Consider the following 20,123-nt stretch of genomic DNA (forward strand, 5'->3'; position numbering starts at 1 on the left):
AAACCAAATAATAGACTAAAATTCGTATAAAAACAGTCAATCATACCTGGATTTCTATTGAGCGTCACCCAGAAATGTTCATCAGGACTGTAGGTATCCTCAGACCACTCCAATAAATCAATGGCCTGTTGGTCTTGGAGAATAAAGTTGGCAAATTCCCTTGTAAGGGCAACATAAGCTGAGCCAAAATAAATGGTCAGGTTGTGAGGAGGAAGAGTTTTCCTTTGCAAAGTCCTCAGCATGAAGGAAAATAAACGATATCTCTGCTCTTTATAGATATATTTGGTCCTTAAAGTAATATGAGGTGGCTGCAGCACTCCTGGGGTGATATTTTTCCCTTTAAATGCTTTCAAATGCTGAGTTATTTCTTTATTGGTTTTTAGAGGGAAATCTTGTCCACAGGTGTTGATAAGGTACTTCCACTGAACCTCAGAGGCTACAAGGTCTTTCATGCAGTTCAGGTCAGCCTGGAGTCTAGATATTCCAGCATAGACAACTGACTCCATCTTGGAGGCAAGAAAAACATTGGGGAAGCAGTCCACCAACCACTCCACAGCATTTTTAAACTTGGCTGTTGCCTTCTCATCCACATGTACACAGTAAACATTTTGGGGCATATAAACTGCCCTGAAGAGCCTCTCAAAGGTTTTAAAATCCTTATGTATGACCATTATATAGGCCAAAGGAAACTGGGCTTCTTCTTTTGAAAGGGGAACTGTTATATAGTGACTTTGGAGCACATACTCTTGGCAAGAAAGATTTCCAAATGATGGATTAAGGACAGTTTCTTGAAAGGAAATTACTTGTCCTCTGATAATTGACTCACAAACTTCAGCAAGGACTGAAGAGTTTGAGATTTTTAGTATCTCCTGATTTATTTTTTGTAGGAACATGCTGTTGATATAGAAGGAAAGGATTGTCACTGTGAAAGTAATAATCACAAAGAAATGAAATTTCTTTGGATTCATTTTTTAAAAAACTCTGTTCTGGGGGCAGCGTGGTGGCACAGTGGATAGAACACTGGCCCTGGAGTCAGGAGAACCTGAGTTCAAATCCAACCTCAGACTAGTTGTGTGACACTGGGCAAGCCCTTTGCCTTGTAAAAAACAAAAAAAAAGAAGCCAATTCTGTTCTAATTGTTTTGTTTCCAAAATCAATCTTCAAATTCTCCTATTGGTCTAGTGGGTCTTGTAGCTATAATTTCTTGTTCCGAGAAAGAAGAGTTTCCATTTACTCAAGGAAGAACTAACAACACAAAATAAGATCCTCCCTAATGGTGCACTGACATTGTTCATCTGTGGGCTTTAGGTGAAGTTCTGTGGAAGGAAGCTGGCAGGGCTGGCCGCAGAGTGCTAGCCACAAACCAGCCTCAGAGCAAAACAGGATGGGTAATTCTCCAGATGAGGAAATTTCCAGGGCTGCAAACTCTTGATGTGGCCTTTACCAATACACTGGAAAATGAGAAGAAGCTGCCCATCTCACATCAGTCTTTTCAGGGTCAAATGCTGATCAGAAGCAAAGGGATAAAATGTATCTTGAAAGTGCTCCTGTTCTTCATTTCTATGCACCGCTAAACAAGCAGAGAACTCTCTGTTGCTCAGCCTGTAGGCTTCTTTACACCTGCAGATAAAGAATGAAGAATTCATTTTATTGAATCTAGCCTTAGCAAAAAAACCATGTTGTATAGATTCATGGGGCTGGGGGGTGGGGTTGTGTAGCCATGACCTAAGGAAATGGATCTAGGTAAAATAAAACAAATGATGGAAGGAAAGATATTGAGGGAAATGTGCTTTCTTTAATTTTGTCTGAAGACTTTGACCTAGGTCTGTAGCCACTATAGGTGATTTGCTGGAAAGAAATTCCAATTTGGAGAAAATGGTCACTTCTAAGCATTTCTAGATTATCAAAGATACCATTCCTGAGTTCCTAAGGCTTAAAGTTTAGACTACATAAATACAAAGGACTAGAATAAAACATAATATATGCTAAATACCTAACAATGGTACCAATAAAAGTGATTTGTGGGGGTCTAAAGTGAGGAAGATCATTAACATATCCATTTACTTTCCAACTGCAGTAAAATTCATTATAGAATCATGTCTTATTCTGTGTAGAGGAGACTTTTGGTTCCTGAAGTCTATGCCAATAGATTCTGCATCAATGAAGAATTATAAATAATATGCAAGAGAGAAAAAATAGATGGAGAGGAAAACATTCAAAAGTGGGATAACTTTAGAATTAATTTGGTTAATTTGTTAAATATTAAAAACAAGCTATAATGGGGATTTGTAGTTTCATGTTTTTTCTTTATATAAGGCAATGTTCACATTGATCAGAATAAAAAAAATTTTTTTAAAGAGAAAACAAGTCCTTACCACACAAGAAAGGCTTCAAGTTTGGAACTAGTAATAGACTCTGTCAATTTTCCTTTGCTTTACATTACTGCTAAGTTCAGAAATCTTTATCACCAGAGTTGATTAAAGAAGTACTTAGTTATTTTGACCACACTGATTCATTAAAATGTCTACTAAAGGGGCAATTAGGTGACTCAGTGGATAGAGTACAGGCCCTATAGTTAGAAGGACCTGAATTCAAATCCACCCAGCTAGCTGGGTGACCTTGGGAAAGTCACTCAGCCTTGCAAGAAAACCAAAAAACGTCTACTAAGGTCTTTAAAGTTTATGAATCTGTAGAGACCACATCTGTAGACCCTCACATACTAGACTCTGCTCCCTGGGTCTTAGGTCTCTTATAGGTGAACTTTCAGTTTATCTTACCTATGAGGTCACTTGCAGATCATCCCAAAGAGAAGTATTCTTCAACTTCTTTAGTTTTCCTTTATGTGTTGTTTTCCTCAAAGAATTTAAGATAATTAATGCCAGAGGCTATCTTGTAGATACTGTTCTGATGGTGCTGTTTCAATAAATTCCTGTCTTTGATTTCAGATAATTGTATCTTCTGGCTTATTAAGTAAACATACTGGTGGGCCTTGTTGAGTTATATTAGAAACATGTTCTCACAGACTACCCTGAACCTAGTTTAAGGGTTCTGCAGGAGTTTTCCAGCCATAGGATTTAAATTGAGGGAACAGCACAGAAGCAAGAGAGGCTACATACATTGCTTTCTTTCTGACATGTTTTGGGGCAAACTGGCTGGCTTGCTATTCCTCACATATGACAATTCCATACTCGTGCCCTGGCTAACATCCCATCTCTGTCTCTTAGAAGCCCTTATTTCTTTCAAAACTCTGCTCAAGCCTCATCTTCTAGAGCATGGATTCTGAATTTCTTTTATATCATTGTCCCCTTTGCTTTAAGTCTATAAACCTCTTCTCAGAATTTTTTTAAATTCATAAAATAAAATACATGGTATTACAAGATATTTCGATTGTTTTGAAATGTGAGGATCAAACTTTCTTAAAAACAAGTTCATAAAGGGCAGTTAGGTAGTGCAGTAGATAGTGCATCAGCCCTGGAGTCAGAAGGACCTGAGTTCAAATGTGGCCTCAGACACTTAATAATCACCTAGCTGTGTGACCTTAAGCAAGTCACTTAACCCCATTGTCTTGCAAAAACAAAAGGGAAAAAAATGTAGCAAGAAGTAAAGACAGAGACTCCTGTGAGATCTCCCCCAAACCACTCCAAATACCTTTAAATAATGATTCTAATTAAATTCTAGAGTGATAAAACACACAAAAAGTCTGAGTGAAACAATTTTCCAGTCTAAGACAATTTGGAAGATCTGTGGGAAGGAAGGATCTGTTGCACTGAGGCTAGAGAGGGCCCATGGTCCCAGGCAGCACTGAAGGGAACTGACTCCAGCTATCCAGGAACAGACCTTGGGGCACCTGAGACTGGGCAGGGGTGGTGGTTTCCAGACTTTTCAGTTCAAGGATTACCAAGGAAAATTGGAAAGGTAAACAGGAAAACCACACCAGAGTGAGAGTGGAGCACAGTCCAGTGCAGTCCCCAGAGGAATGGGAATAGGCCTGAGGGGCCACTCAGTAGGGAGTCACCCAGAAGTTGACTGTAATTATTGTTTGTAATTGTTGATTGTCAGCCCATGACGTTAATGGGGTTGAGACTGGAGAGGGCTCGGTGCAATTCCTGAGGCAGAACTCTGGTGCTTTGCCAATACTCAGATCCAGGTCACAGTCTGGGACCCCAGACTCAGGAAAAGGAGCAGAAGAACAACAGAGCTCATTGCCATATTAGAGCAGGAAGTCTCCTTATGGTTCTAGGGCAGAAAGGAGTGCTTTGATCATTCAGACCAAAGCACAGACCAGGAGAGCAGTCATAACCTCTCATAAAGGCCTTGGAGGAATTGAGCACTTGCAGGTCCCTGAGGGGTATCCCTGAAAACAGCTTCAAAAACCCTAAAAAGTTTGGGACAGTGCATCATCTATCCTGGAAACAGAGCCCCATCTAAACAAAAAGTTAAAATCAAATCATAGGCTGGGGAAAAGAGCAAACAATGGGAGAAAAAATAATCCTATAGAGAACCAAAATGCACACTCAGAAGATGATTAAGTCAAAGCTCCTGCACCCAAAGCCTCTGTGAAAAGTATGAATTGGTCTCAGTCTATGTAAGAGCTCAAAAAAGATTTTGAAAATCAAATAAGAGAGATAGAGGAAAAATTGGGAAGAGAAATGACAGCAATGAGAGAAAATCATGAAAACCAAATCAGCAGCTTGGTGAAGGAGATAAAAAAAAAATTCTGAAGAAAATAGCATCTTAAAAACAAGTTTGGGTCAAATGGGGAAAAAAAAGTCCAAAAAGTCAATGAGGAGAAGATTGCCTTAAAAAGCAAAATTAGTCAAATGGAAAAGGAGATACAAAAGCTCTTAGAAGAAAATGATTCCTTAAAATGTAGAATGGAGCTAAGGGAAGCTGATGACTTTGTGAGAAATCAAGAAACAATAAAACAAAACCGAAGAATGAAAAACCAGAAGAAAATATAAAATATCTCATTGGAAAAAAATGACCTGGAAAGCAGATCTAGAAGAGATTATTTAAAAAATATTGGGCTACCTGAACCTCACAAACAAAAAAAAAAGAGCCCAAACCTTATTTTTCTAGAAATTATCCAGGAAAACTGATCTGATAGCCTAAAAACAGAGGGTGAAATAGAAATTGAAAGCATCCACTAATCATCTCCTGAAAGAGATCCCAAAATGAAAACTGCCAGAAATATTATAGACAAATTTCAGAACTCCCAAATCAAAGAGAAAATATTGGAAGCAGCCAAAAAGAAACAATTCAAATATTGTGGAGCGACAGTCAAGATAAAGCACATTACATTAAGGGATCATAAGGCCTAGAATATAATATTCTGGAAGGCATAAGAGTTTGGATTAAAACCAAGAATCAATTACTCAGAAAAACTGAACATACACTTTTTTTTAGGTTTTTTTTTTTTTTTTGTAAGGCAAATGGGGTTAAGTGGCTTGCCCAAGGCCACACAACTAGGTAATTATTAAGTGTCTGAGACCGGATTTGAACCCAGGCACTCCTGACTCCAGGGCCGGTGCTTTATCCACTACGCCACCTAACCGCTCCTGAACATACTCTTTCAAGGGAAAAGATGGACATTCAGTGAAATGGGGAACTTTCAGACATTACTGATGAAATGTTGAGCTGAACAGAAAGTTTGATCTTCAAGTACAGGACTCAGAGGATGCATAGAGAGGATGGACAGGAAGAGCAAATTATGAGGGATTTAATGATGTTGAACTGCTTGTATTCCTGCATAGAAAGATGATACTGATAACTCATATGAACTTTCTCATTTATTAGGACAGTTATAACGTTTGTACTTTATTTTTGAAGAAGTCTATGACATCAGGGAGATGATGCCATGATAAGCATGTGAATTGGATTTGAGTGTGGGGTGCTGTGCTAAGACATTAGCCTCACTTGCTCCTCTGGAGCCATCTGGGTCCAATGGCCAGAGAGGAATCAGGACAACCTGAGAAGGCCCTAGATGTGAGGCAATCAGGGTTAAGTGACTTGCCCAAGATCACACAGCTAATAAGTAGTGTCTGAGGCTGAATTTAAACTTCCATCTTCTTGATTCCAAGGCCAGTGCTCTATATATTGAGCCACCTACTTGCTGTAGAAGCACCTATAGAAAAGGAACAGGAGAGAATAAATTTGAAAGTATAATATATTAAAAAGTTGAGTTAATGGAGGGAGAAAGGAATGTTCTGGAAGAAAGGGAAAGGAGAGGTAGAAATGGGATAAGTTATTTCATATAAAAGATGAAAGAAAAAGATTTTATAGTGGAATGGAAGAGGGAGAAGTTCAGGGGAAGTGAGGGAGCCTTACTCTCATCAGGATTGACTCAGACAGGGAATAATATACACACCAAATTGAGTATAGAAAACTATCTTACCTTGGAGGAAAATAGGAGACAAAAGGGGTGGGAGAAAGGGGACAATGGGGGGAGTGAGGCATAAATGATAAAAAGGAGGTAAGATCATGGAAGAGGGTAGTTAGATGGAACACAATTTTGAGGAGGGATAGGGTAAAAGGAAAGAGAGTAGAATACATGGGGATGGGAGCAACAGAAAGGAGGGAAATACAGCTAGTAATAGCAACTGTAGGAAAAAATATTGAAACAAATTTCTCTGATAAATATTTCATTTCTCAAACAGAGAACTGAGTCAAATTTATAAAAAATAAGAGCCATTCCCCAATTCATAAATGATCAAGAGATATAAAGAATCTTCAGATGAGGTTATCAATATAATCTATCTAAATTTTTGTTAAATGTCCTTCCTTACTATTGATAGGAGAAATGCAGGTTGGAACAATTCTGAAGTATACTATCTTATACCTGTTGGATTGACTAAAAGGAAAGAAGGAAAAAAAATGACAAATTTTGGAAGGGATGTAGGGAAGTTGAGACATTGATGCCTTGTTGGAGGAGTTATGAAATGATTCAATAATTCTGTAGGGCAATTTGTATATATGCCCAAAGGGCTATAGAATCATGTGAACCCTTTGACCTAGCAGTGCCACTACTAGATCTATATTCTAGAAGAGATGAAATAAGGGAAGAAAAAAAAATTATATGTGTAGGGATAGTTATAGTAGCCCTCTTCTGGTGGTGGGGAGCTGGAGATTGAAAGTATGTCCAGCATTTGGGAAATGGCTGAACAAGTTGTGGCACATGATTGAGATGAAATGCTGATCTGATATGGGAAATGATGAATAGGATGTTTTCAGTAAAAAAAAACTTACATGAGCAGATGCAATGAGAAATGTACATTATATAAAATAATAGTCACACTGCAGGATGATCAGTTGTGAATGATCTACCTTTTCTCAGCAATGCTATGACCAAAGAGAACTACAAAAGACTTATGATAAAGAATGTTACCCATCCCAAAGACAGAATTGATGGGTGTCTGCATACAGACTGAAACATTTTTTCCCCTTTCTTTCTTTCACTTTATTTTTCTTGAGGTTTCTCTTTGTGTGCACGTGGTGTGTGTGGGGGGTTATGTTTACTTTTACAACATAACTATTGTAGTTATATTTTTTATGGCTACACATTTTTAACCTATACCAAGTAGCTTGTTTCCTCAATGAAGGGGAATGGGATGGGAGGAAGAGAGAATTTGGAACTAAAGGTTTTGGAAGTAAATGTTTAAATTTGTTTTTTGCATATGGGTAAGGGAAAAATATTTTAAAATTTAAAAAATTAAATAAAAAATGTAGCAAGAATAGAAGTATAAAATTTTCCTCCCAAATATTTGGGGCATACTCTTATCTAATATTTTCTTGGTCCCAGACCATTAAACTATGAATATGGAGTGGATGTTAGAAAGAATTAGGTCTTATATCCATATATGAGAAAAAATTTCAAATAATTAGAAATTTTCAAAAATTGAATGGGATTCTTCAGGAGGCAATTGGTTTCCTCTCACTGGAGGATTCTTAGTGAAGGCAGAATGACTATTGGTTAAGAATGACGTAAGGAGATTCTAACTTAATTATAAGTAGAACTAGATACCCTTGGTGACTTTCTCAAGGTCATATGACCAACTTATAGTCTAGTGGCACAGGAATTCAGATATAGACTAGAATTCACAGGTCTAGACTCTAAGGCACCTTCAAATACCTCCTCCTTTTATTCTGCCATTAAGTAGCTGGAAAAACAGAATGTCTTAAGTGATTTTGTAAATTTGCCTCCACACTTGAAAGTCAAATTAAATAAACTTTGAGGTTCACTTAGTATATAGGGTTTGTTTTTACATTCAATTTTTGCACTTGCACACTTTGAAGTGAGATATATATTATTAGTATTTTTAAAAGAGGCTGATCAAATATTTGTACTTTGAAAAAAGAGACTGATAGTAGCAGACTAAGCTTATCAGAACAGATTAAATATAACTAAAAGAAAATATGTTTCTAAAAGTTCCTTACAGACACCACAAAGTCATCAGAAATACCCATTAAGGTTTTTAAGTTCAAATAATATTTAAAGACTAATTTTCTAAAAACCTTAACTTTATCTCCTAGAAAATAACAACTGAGTCAACAATTCACCATCTGCATCTAAGAACTTAAAATCTCCCCTCCTCCTATATACAAAACCAAATGAAATAATGATTGGCCACATTGCCTTTTCTGATGTGTCTAAAACATTCCTTTCTTCATTAGTTTGCTCGTATTTCTTTAGACAAAATCTTGAATTTATTTCAAAAGGTAATGGGAATAGAAGACTAGTACTTCCTTTAGGTTTGAGTAGTGCTTTGGGTTTGATTCCTAGAGGCTTCCTCTGATTTTTATAAGTGTGTGGTTGCTGTCCTTTATACTTCAAAAGGACCAAAATGACATCAGTACATTGGGGCTAATGTATATTGATTGACTGTGACTGATCAGACCAATAACTAGTAACTCAGAAGGTTACTAAAGGTTGAGCACAATTAGAACATATGCCCATTTAAGAGAAAGATGTCTCTAAATGTGTACATCTCACATTTCTTTTGTGCTATTGCAATTCTACTTTGCTCATAGTTCACTGAGGCTTTTCTGATGTAGGTACACCATGGTGGATAGTCCTTTACCCATGTCTACTGTGTCTCACAATCAATACTAAAGTTTGTCAGAGGGACCTTTAAGAGTGTCCTGTAATTGCTTCTTTTAATGTCTTTGTGAGAGCTTGCCTTGTGTGAGTTGTCTTTTAGGCAAACATATGGTTGACATTCAAACAATGACAAATCCATCTCTGCACACTCTGCAACTTTGAGTGTGAATGCTTGGCAGTTTTAGCTCAAGAAAAGATTATCTTGGGGCAGCTAGGTTGCCCCAGTTTTAATAGATGTGAAAACTAAGGACTCAGGCTAATTTATTTATTTATGGTCACATTGCTCACTAAGTGCTAAAGCCAGGTCTAGAACGTTGTTTTGTTTTTTAAAAAATAACCACTAGTTCAATTCTCTTTTCATTACATTGAACTATCTCGTGTCTTACTTAAATGCAAACCTACAAAGATATTGGTGAATAGTAGATAACATATTATTCTTGCCTACTGGTTCATTATTTTTTATATGACCCTACTCTTCTTATCCCCTGATCTTTTCTGTTGAAGTCTAAAAAATGTTTCCCTTATATTTTTTGTCTTAGCAGGATCAATATTTAATTTTTCATAAGTTAGTCATGTGTGGATTTGTCACACTTTTGCAACTCCCCAGGGGAATACTTCCATTGAGGATCAGAGTGCCAGAAATGCATCATCTTTTTGCCAGGTTATTAGTTAATTTCTTGTGTCCCCAATAATTCTGAGAGGACAGAGATCTAACCAAGATCTAAGCATGGAAGGTTAGAGAAACTTAAGCAGGATTCTTTAAGTCTCTCCTTAGTTAGAACCCCAAGGGAGATTGTGGAATAGACTCAAAATTTCTGGAGCTGTCCAAGGTGTTTTAGAAATTTCAGACTTGATTTGGGTTCTATGGATACCTTTTCCCTCCTAGCACAAATACTATTTATTGCCTAGGTACCAGACCAAGTGTGAATTAAACTTCTTGGACGAAGTGCCCCGAGGGACTATGTTACTATGCCACCTTCAGGTTGGAGAAGGAAGGTGCCCAAATAAGGAAGCTTGTTGAAACAAGACAGTTGAATGTCTATTTGCTTCCGTTAGGTAAACTGAAGTGAGAAAAAGATATCGGGGCTAGGAGTCAGGAAACAGGGATTCTAACCCTGGCTCCACCTCTGATGATTTGTCTTTGGTTTCTCCAACAAGTGCTTTCCCACTATTTCTAACTTCCAATTTATAATATATATAAAATATTGTTTTGTATATAGTATCTTTTGCTTACATATTGTCTCCCCAGTAGAAATTGAACACCTTGAGAGATGAGTTCTTTAGCCTTTTTTTGCATTGTATGTGCTTTGCAGGATTCTTGGCACACAAAAAGTGTTTAATATTTATTGACTATCTACTAAAAGAATTAAAGACTTTTCCTATACAAGAGATAAAATAAAATGAGATAATAAAAAGGAAAGGACTTTGAAAGTAAAAGTTTAATAAAAAGAGAATTAGTATTATTACATTAAAAAATTTTAATAGTGCTTCCCTGATATTAACTGAAAAAAATCTTATAATAATCCTTTGTTATTCTAGTAATCTTGTGATCACATGCACATATGCTATAATGATTCAGAACTGATGACAAAGCATGGTAGATCTTCACCCACAGTTCTCTAAGAGGTTTGACCTACTGGCTGTTCATAAAATTGCCCCCAATACCAAAATAGTTTTTTTTTCTTTTAGAATTTCAACTCTTTGTATCTGCTTTGCATAATCTGTTGAATTAATTTTATTGATGTAGGGTTAAGAAAATGTGTATATGTGTGTGTGTGTAATATATACATATACAACTATTGTTCAAAATCTGGAGAACAAATGTCAGATAAAGTGAGATAAAAGTTTCATTCTCTCTAAATAGTATGCCATCTCTTATTTCTGTCCTGTACTTAGGCTGATGCCTCTGCTTCATAGAATGTGTAACTTTCTTCAAGTCTCAGTTTAAATGATGAGGCCTTTTCTCATAATTCCTGTTCTCAGTCCAACCACATGCTACTTTGTATTTATTTTATATATTTGTTTTATATTTATAAAATCTTTGTTTACTTTTCTCTCCAATAGAATGTGAGTTCTATTTCCTTTTTCCTTTTTGCTTTTTTCTTTGCATGATCAATAGCTAGAACACAGTGTCTGGCACATATGGCATTTAATACATATTAGTGCAATGAATGAAAAGTCACATTTGAATTGCCAGAAGTACCTTCTGCCATATAACTAGACAAAGTAGCAACTTGCAGATCAAAGTGACTAGAAGAGATCATATTTTGAAATCCAAATTATGTTAAGACTGAAAATAGAGGAAAAAATTATAGAACAATTTCATTATGAAAATGGATGCAAAAACCCTAAATAAAATAGTTGCTAAAAGATTACAACAACATATTACAACAATTCTATTATGAACAAGTGGGACTTATATGAGGAGTGCAAGGATGCTTTAACATAAGAAAAAGTAGTAACATAATTATATCAAAAATAAAAGAAAAAATATTATTATATCATTATATGCAGAAAAAGCTTTTGATAAAGTACAACACTCATAGGTATAAATGGATTTTTCCTTAAACTGATAACCATCAACAAGCATTATTTATAATGGGGGATAACTGAGAAGCTTTTCCAGTAAGATCAGATGCAATACCATTACTGGGACTATTTCCAAATATGATTAGGAAAAAAGGAAAAGAATCTATATGTTATAAAATAGTTACAGAAGCTCCTTTTGTGGTGACAAAGAACTAGAAATTGCAGATATACCCATCAATTGAGTAATGACTGAACAAGTTGTGCTATATGATTGTGATGGAATACTACTGTGCTATAGGAAATAATGAATTTGGTGATCTTAGAAAAGCATGGATAGACTTGCATGAATAATGAGGAATAAAATGATCAGAACCAAAGGAACATTGCATATAATAACATCAATATTGTCTTAAGAACAACTTTGAGCAAATAAATCATTTTTACTATTATAAATACCCAAATTAACTACAAAAGACATTTGAAGGAAGTATCCAGAGAAAATAGTGACATATACAATAGAATGATTTTCCATATCTATAGGACAGGGAGGGATGGAATAACAAAAAAAAGAAGAAAAAAATTGCAGCCTTTTTATATTTTATATATATATATATATATATTTATATATTTAATTATATTTTTTATTTATATATCCTCTTAATATATTTATAAGGAATAGCAAGTTGTACATAATTAATGTGCATTTACATGTGTAATCTTTTTATTATATTAAATTATTAAAATGTTGTATTCCATAAATTAAAAAAAAACTTTAAAATTGAAAGTTTCCTTGTGACAGAGAATTCACATGATAATAAGTGGAAGTGTTCATGGAAATTATGGTATTTGAAAGCTATTACTCTACTTCAACTCTAATTCTTTTTTTCTCAATTGATATTTTATTTTTCCTATTACATATTTGAAAGTTTTTCAAGATTCATCCACATGCATATACATATTTATAAATTATATAATTTCCTTCTATTCTTCCTGCCCCTCCCCTCAGTGGTGAACATTATACATATATATTTGTGTTTAACATGATTACAGATTAATCATTTTCTGTGTGAGGAATTAGGACTAATGGAAAAGAAATAAAATCATGTGAAAAGAAAGGAAAACAGAGAAATTTTTAAGAAGCGAACGTAGTGTTCATTCAGATTTTGTAGGGTTTTTTGGTTTTGTTTTATTTTGGTTTTTTTCCCCTTCTGGATGTGAATAGGATTGTCCATAATAGGTCTCCCAGTGTTGTCCTAACTCCCTGAACTTCTGAAAGGAGCTGCATCCACCTAAGTTGATCAACTCACAATGTTGTTGTTAATATATACAAAGTTCTCTTGATTCTGCTCCCTTCACTTAGCATCAGTTACAGTAATTTCATCCATGCTTCTCTAAAATCCTGCCTTTCATGGTTTTTTATAGAACAATAATGCTTCTTAACACTCATATACAAGGGACGGCTAGGTGGCACAGTGGATAAAGCACTGGCCCTGGAATCAGGAGTACCTGGGTTCAAATCTGATCTCAGACACTTAATAATTACCTAGCTATGTTGCCTTGGGCAAGCCACTTAACCCCATTTCCCTTGCAAAAACCTAAAAAAAAAAATAAAAAATAAAAAAAATAAATTGTAAACACTCATATACCATAACTTGTTCAGCCGCTCCCCAATTGATGGGCATCCCCTCAATTTCCAATTCATTGCCAAAAAACGCTGCTTTGGTGCCCTACCAATCAAAATTCCAAAAATTACTTTAATGAGTTAGGAAAAAATTGTAAGTAAATTCATATGGAGAAATAAGTCAAGAATTTATAGGGATTTAATAAAAAAAAAAGTGCAAAAGGTGACTTGGCCTTACCAGATCTAAAATTATATTATAAAACATCAGTCATCAAAACTGTCTGGTATTGGCTAAGAAACAGAGTGGTGGATCAGTGGAATAGACTAGGTGCAATAGCAGGAAATGATTATGGTAATCAGCTAAGACAAAGAGTCCAGCTATTGGGATAAAAACTCACCCTTTGATAAAAATTATGAGAAAATTGGAAGTTAGTATGGCAGAAACTTGGATTAGACCAACACCTCATACCCTATATCAAGATAAGATCAAAATAGATACAGGATTTAGACATAGAAGACAATATTACAAGCAAACTAGGAGGTCAAGGAATAGTTTACCTGTCAGATCTGTGGAAAGGGAAGCAGTTTATGACCAAGGAAGAGATGGAGAACATCATTAAAAACAAACTAGGTAATTTTGATTACATTAAATTAGAAAACTTTTGCACAGACAAAAGCACTGTAACCAAGATCAAAAAAATGTAGTAAATTTTTACAGGTAGTATCTCTGACAAAGGACTCATTTCTAAAATATATAGAGAATTGAGTCAAATCTATTAAAAATCAAAGCCATTCTCCAATTGACAGATGATCAAAGGTTATGCAGAGGCAATTTACAGATGAGGAAATCAAAGTGATACATAGTCATATGAAAAATTGCTCTAAATCATTACTTATTAGAGAAATACAAATTAAAGCATCTCTGAGGTACCACCTCACACCTCTCAGACTGGCCAATATGACCAGAAAGGACAATGATCAATGTTGGAAGGGATGTGGGAAATCTGGGACACTAATACATTGTTGGTGGAGCTGTGAACTCATCCAACCTTTCTGAAGAGCAATTTGGAATTACTCCCAAAGGGCAACAAAAATGAGCATACCCTTTGGTCCAGCAATACCACTACTGGGTCTATACCCTGAAGAGATCATGAAAAAGGGTAAAAACATCACTTGTACAAAAATATTCATTAGCAGCCCTGTTCGTGGTGGTAAAGAATGTTTAGGGGCGGCTAGGTGGCATAGTGGATAAAGCACTGGCCTTGGAGTCAGGAGTACCTGGGTTCAAATCTGGTCTCAGACACTTAATAATTACATAGCTGTGTGGCCTTGGGCAAGCCACTTAACCCTGTTTGCCTTGCAAAAATCTGAAAAAAAAAAGAATGTCTATCAATTGGGGAATGGCTGAACCAATTGTGGTACTTGTACATTATGGGACACTATTATTCTATTAGAAATCAGGAGGGATGAGAATTCAGAAAAGCCTGGAGAGATTTGTATGAACTGATGTTGTGCAAGATAAGCAGAACTAGAAGAACACTGTACAACATAACAGCAGCATGGGGTTGATGATCAATCTTAACGAACTTGCTCATTCCATCAGTGCAACAATCAGGGACAATTTGGGGGTACCTGAGATAGAAAAGAAAGAATTGTGGAGAAATTAAATAGTAATAAATTAAGAGGAGTTTTTAGAAGCCTCAGACAATATAGGAAGACCAGCAGATGACATTGAAAAAGTTTAGAAACTTAGAAATGCATAAACTATATCAAAGACTTGCAGTGAGGGGAAGGCAGGTGAAGCAGCGTTCAAATGTTCAGACTCACATCTGATTGCAAAGGGTTGAGCCCATAGGTTTATGCATTGTGCCTACTTAAAAAATTTAACATTCAATTTTAGGAAAAGATACAAATTATTTTATTCAATGTTGTTTCCTTTGGTTATTGTAGAGTAAAACTGCATTGGTAACTGATTGAGCATATCTAGTACACATCTATATCTATGACCAACATGGAAGCTAGATAATCTCATAAGATGGATTCAGAAAAATAAAGGAAAGAAAGCAAAAAAAAAATAAAAAAAGAAAAATAGCTTATGAAGCTATTGAAAAAAAGTTCAGTGTTTTGATTTTAATGTCATTTGGTTTTATTTGGGATCTTTGATTTCATCATACAAAGAACACTTATTCCCCTTGTGCTCCTTAAAATTTGTATATTAATGATAGTTGTGCAATTTCTTGAGATTTCAAGCAAGCTATCCTGATTTTAGCTCTATATTATTTGTGACATTCCTTGCATCAAATTACCTATTTAGGGAGTGTTAGGCCTGGGAAATAAAACTATTCTCATGTGGTAGGAGGAATATTGATCAAGATCCCCAGCTGTATTGTCTAAAATTGTTCTTTTCTATTTTAGGCTACCCTTGAGATTTAAATGCACGATGTACATTGTTGAATTAAGCTTGATTCAAATGGGAAATAGTAAATATCAATCTTTAGTTTAAGGGGTTTAAGTTTCTATCTAAAGGACAGTCATTAGCCTCATCTGTTAATCATACTATGTTTCAAAATAATGAAGCTACAGATAATATTTTAACCTTTGTATGTGGAAATTTTAGTTATTTCAAGAAGAAAAAAAATCTATTGTTAGGTATAAACTTTCAAAATTTGTAGCTGTGTGGCCTTGGGCAAGCCACTTAACCCCATTTGCCTTGCAAAAATCTAAAAACAAACAAACAAACAAGCAAAATTTTCTGAACTACTTTTGTGAAATAACCAAAACTATTGATCATCTATTCTTTGAGTTATGTTTTCTGCCATGGGAAGAGACTTAAATTTCACTCAAATAGGGAAAACCATTACCCCACTTGCTCTCTATGCAAGTAGATCCACGTATGTGGATAATTTCTCCTCCTACAGCAAGATCAGAAAAAAGGAAATGAGCTAATTTTCAAACAGATCAGAATTAACTTTGATTTGGGGAAAAAATTTTTATAATAGGTCACCTTTTGCAAAAGCCTAAAAAATGAGACCATTAACCCCTAAATATACTAAGTTCTGGGACACAAATATAAAAGACAGCTAGCCCTTGCCTTTGATGAGCATAAATTTAGGGAAAAGATAGTATTTTTGTGTTGTTGTTGTTTGGTCATTTCCATCACGTCTGATTCTCTGTTACCATTTGGGATTTTCTTGGCAAAGATATTAAAGTAGTTTGCCATTTCCTTCTCCAGCTCATTTACAGATAAGGAAAGTGAGGCAGTCTGAGTTTAGATTTGAACTTCTTGACTCCAGTTCTGGCACTCTATCCCCTGAACAACCTAGCTACCTTTGATAATATTTATAGGGAAATATATATATATATATGCATATATATGTATATATATATATATACATATATATATATATATATATATATGGTGTCCAGGGAAGGGAGTTTTGGCCTAGAGAGTCACCTATAAAAGACATAAAAGACTTAATAACTCTTAGTCAATAAATATTTATTAAGCACTTAGAATGTGCCAGGCATTTTCCTTAATGTTAGGGATACAATGACAATTCAAAGACACTTCCTGTTCTCTAGGAACTCATAGTCTTTGGAGGGAGATATCATGCAAACAATTATAAACAAGCTATCCATAGGATAAATTTGAAATAATCAATGTAAGGAAGGAATATTAGAATTAAGGAGGAGTGTGGTCCTCTGTAAATATAAAAAAGTATAAAGATGTCCTGAAGTCAACAGGTTGAATACTCTTTGGGCTGGGATCTTGAGTAGGAACTCCAGGAATTAATTTTGGAAGGGGGTAGAAACAGGAAACCAGGGTGATGGATTTGGAGGTCCAAGCAGAGGTAAACATGGCTTTCCAGAGTCAATGTTTAATTAAATTTTATTGAATTCAATTGAATTACCAAGTCCAAAAAGTAGTCATTAAGGTTTTAATATCATCTTGGAAAATTTCTAATAGAACAGAAATGTGTTCTTTTAACATTTTTAAAAATTATTGGGGCAGCTAGGTGGTGTAGTAGGGGTCGGCTAGGTGGCGTAGTGGATAAAGCACCGGCCTTAGAGTCAGGAGTACCTGGGTTCAAATCCGGTCTCAGACACTTAATAATTACCTAGCTGTGTGGCCTTGGGCAAGCCACTTAACCCCATTTGCCTTGCAAAAACATAAAAAAAAAATTATTGCATGAAAACAGGTGTGATGCTTATCAGACTTGCAGAAAAACACAAAATCTGGAAAGGTATTTAACACATTGAGTGCTTGGCTTCAAAGTCTGAAAGGTTTTTGAAAGGATAGATATTGTTCTAATCAAATATGATAAATTTGAATAGTAATAAATGTAAAGTTTTAAAAAATTAGCTACATGGGTTCAATATGGAGGAGGCATAGTTAAACAGCAGACTTTTATGGTTTTAATGGACTTTAAGCTTGATATATATGAGTATATATGAGTATATGTGAAATATATATGAGTATATATATATATAAGCTTGATATATATGAGTCAGTAGCTTGATATATACATATTTTAAAAAGCAAATATGGCTAATAATTTGAAGAGTTCTGTTTTCTTTCCTAGTCAGAACACATCTGAAATATTGGTCTCAGTTTTAAACATCATATTTTCAAGAGATCCAGGTTTTGAAGATAAAGAATCAGATATGCCACACTAATGCCAACTGTGATGGATTATGAGAAATTGCCTGACCCCATGAAACTCTTTCTCTAGGCAGAACAAACAACTATTCGGTTTGGTTGACTCCATATCATATTGAAATGTTATTTGGGGGGGTGGTGGAGCCAAGATGGTGACAAGAAGGGATGAGTCTTAGGAGCTCTCTGATAAAAACTCATAAACTAAGGACTCTAACTAAACTTTTGAGAGACAGAACCCACAAAGGGACCCAGTGAGGCAGTTCTCCTATTCAAGGTAACCTGGAAAAGAGCAGAAAGGCTCTGCTCCCTAGGGTCAGAGGGGCGGCCTGCCTGAGGGGTGGTCCACCAGAGTAAAAGAACTTCAGTCTCCCTGAGGCAGCCCCAGGGTGCTGGGAGCCACAGCTCACAGCAGTAGGGGAGTCTCCTGAGCTGCACCCCAGGGAGCACTGGGCACAAAGTTGGGGAACAGTGGGGGACCTCTGCCAGAGCGAGCACATGGAGCCCAGCCCTCAGGGCACACAGTGAGCAGCTTGGTCTTTCAGCAGCCCAGACCTGGAAATGGAAGCAGGTGGAGTGGGTAAGCAGGAGCCCCCAGGGCATGAGCTGAGGGAGGGGAGTGAAGAGAGAGAGACTGCTGAGCTCTGTCTTCTGCCCCTGGAACAGGACTCTGGGGTTCTGACCATGTTCAGATCCTGACTCTAGTCTAGCCCCCCACCCCATAGAACAACTCCCTTGTGGGAGTGTCCCAAAAGCTCAGGAAGCACCCCCAAAACAGGCTTAGGCTGGGAAAATGAACAAGCAAAGAAACAAGAGGAAGACCATTGAGAAATATTTTGCAAATGAGCCCAAGAAGGATCAAAATACTCAGTCTGAAGATGAGGAAGCACAAGCTCCTGCATCTAAAGACTCCAAGAAAAACAGAAATTGGGCTCAGGCTATGACAGAGCTCAAAAAAGACTTTTGAAAATCAAATGAGGGAGTTGGAAGAAAAACTGGGAAAAGAAAGGAGAGAGATGCAGGAAAAACATGAAAAGTCAGCAGCTTATTCAAGGAAATCCAAAAAAATGCTGAAGAAAATAGCATGCTAAAAACCAGCTTAGGTCAAATGGATAAAACAGTTCAAAAAGTTAATTGAGGAGAAGAATGATTTAAAAAGCAAAATTGGCCAGATGGAAAAAGAAATAAGAAAACTCTCCGAGGAGAACAAATCCTTCAGACAAAGAATAGAATTCAGGGAGATTGATGAATTTACCAGAAATCAGGAATCAATAATTCAAAACCAAAAAAAAAATGAAAAATTAGAAGAAAATGTGAAATATCTCATTGAAAAAACAACTGATATGGAAAACAGACTTAGGAAAGATAATTTAAAAATTATTGGAATACCTGAAAGTCATGATCAGGTAAAGAGCCTTGACATCATTTTCAAAGAATTACTACAGGAAAATTGCCCTGATATTCTAGAAGCAGAGGGCAAAATAGAAATGGAGAGAATCCACCGATCCCCTTGAGAAAGAGATCCCAAAAACCCCAACCCCTAGGAATATTATAGCCAAGTTCCAGAACTCCCAAGTCAAAGAGAAAATATTACAAGCAGCCAGAAGGACACAGTTCAAATATCATGGAGCTGCAGTTAGTATCACACAGGACTTAGCAGCAACTACATTGGAAGCTCATAGGGCTTGGAATACAATATACTGGAAGGCAAAAGAGCTTAGAATGCAGCCAAGAATGAACTACCCAGCAAGGCTGAATGTCCTCTTCCAGGGAAAAAGATGGACTTTCAATGAACCTGGGGAATTTCAAATGTTCCTTTTGGAATGGCCAGAGCTGAACAGAAGGTTTGATCTTCAGATACAGGACTCAGGTGAAGCATGGAGATTGGAGGACAGGGGGGAAATATGAGGGACTTAATGAGGATGAACTGCATGTATAGAAAAATGATACTGATAATATTCATATGAACCATCTCAGTTAATAGAGCAGGTAGAGGGAGCTTTTATAGTTGAAGCACAGGAGAAAGCTGAATTCGAAGATAAAATATGGTGTAAAAATGGAGTCAATAGGGAAAAAAAGGGAAATGGAAAGGGAGAAAGAAAAAAGAGAGGGGTAATAGTCCCAAGATATTTCACATAATAAGATTTTTTTTTTATTACAATGAGCTATTGCAATGATATGGAAGGGGGGAGGCAAGGGGGAATGAGGGAACCTTTGCT

General features: G+C 36.1%; 1 protein-coding gene across 4 annotated transcripts in view; it reads right to left on the reverse strand.

Annotated features, from left to right (window-relative positions):
• LOC141503010 (N-acetyllactosaminide beta-1,6-N-acetylglucosaminyl-transferase-like) overlaps window positions 1-20,123 on the reverse strand; it is a 146,861-nt gene that overhangs the window by 110,397 nt on the left and 16,341 nt on the right. For 3 of the 4 annotated variants that reach the window (XM_074208081.1, XM_074208080.1, XM_074208078.1), the window contains one exon: window positions 47-1,620. In XM_074208081.1, coding sequence (XP_074064182.1) covers window positions 47-968 — 922 coding nt within the window. In that variant the 5' untranslated portion in view covers window positions 969-1,620. Of the gene's footprint in view, window positions 1-46; window positions 1,621-2,777; window positions 6,336-20,123 lie in introns of those variants that run through there. The other variant, XM_074208082.1, reaches the window with a different exon arrangement.

The sequence above is a fragment of the Macrotis lagotis genome, chromosome X, assembly GCF_037893015.1.
Source record: "Macrotis lagotis isolate mMagLag1 chromosome X, bilby.v1.9.chrom.fasta, whole genome shotgun sequence".
NCBI classification, from domain to species: Eukaryota; Metazoa; Chordata; class Mammalia; order Peramelemorphia; family Peramelidae; genus Macrotis; species Macrotis lagotis.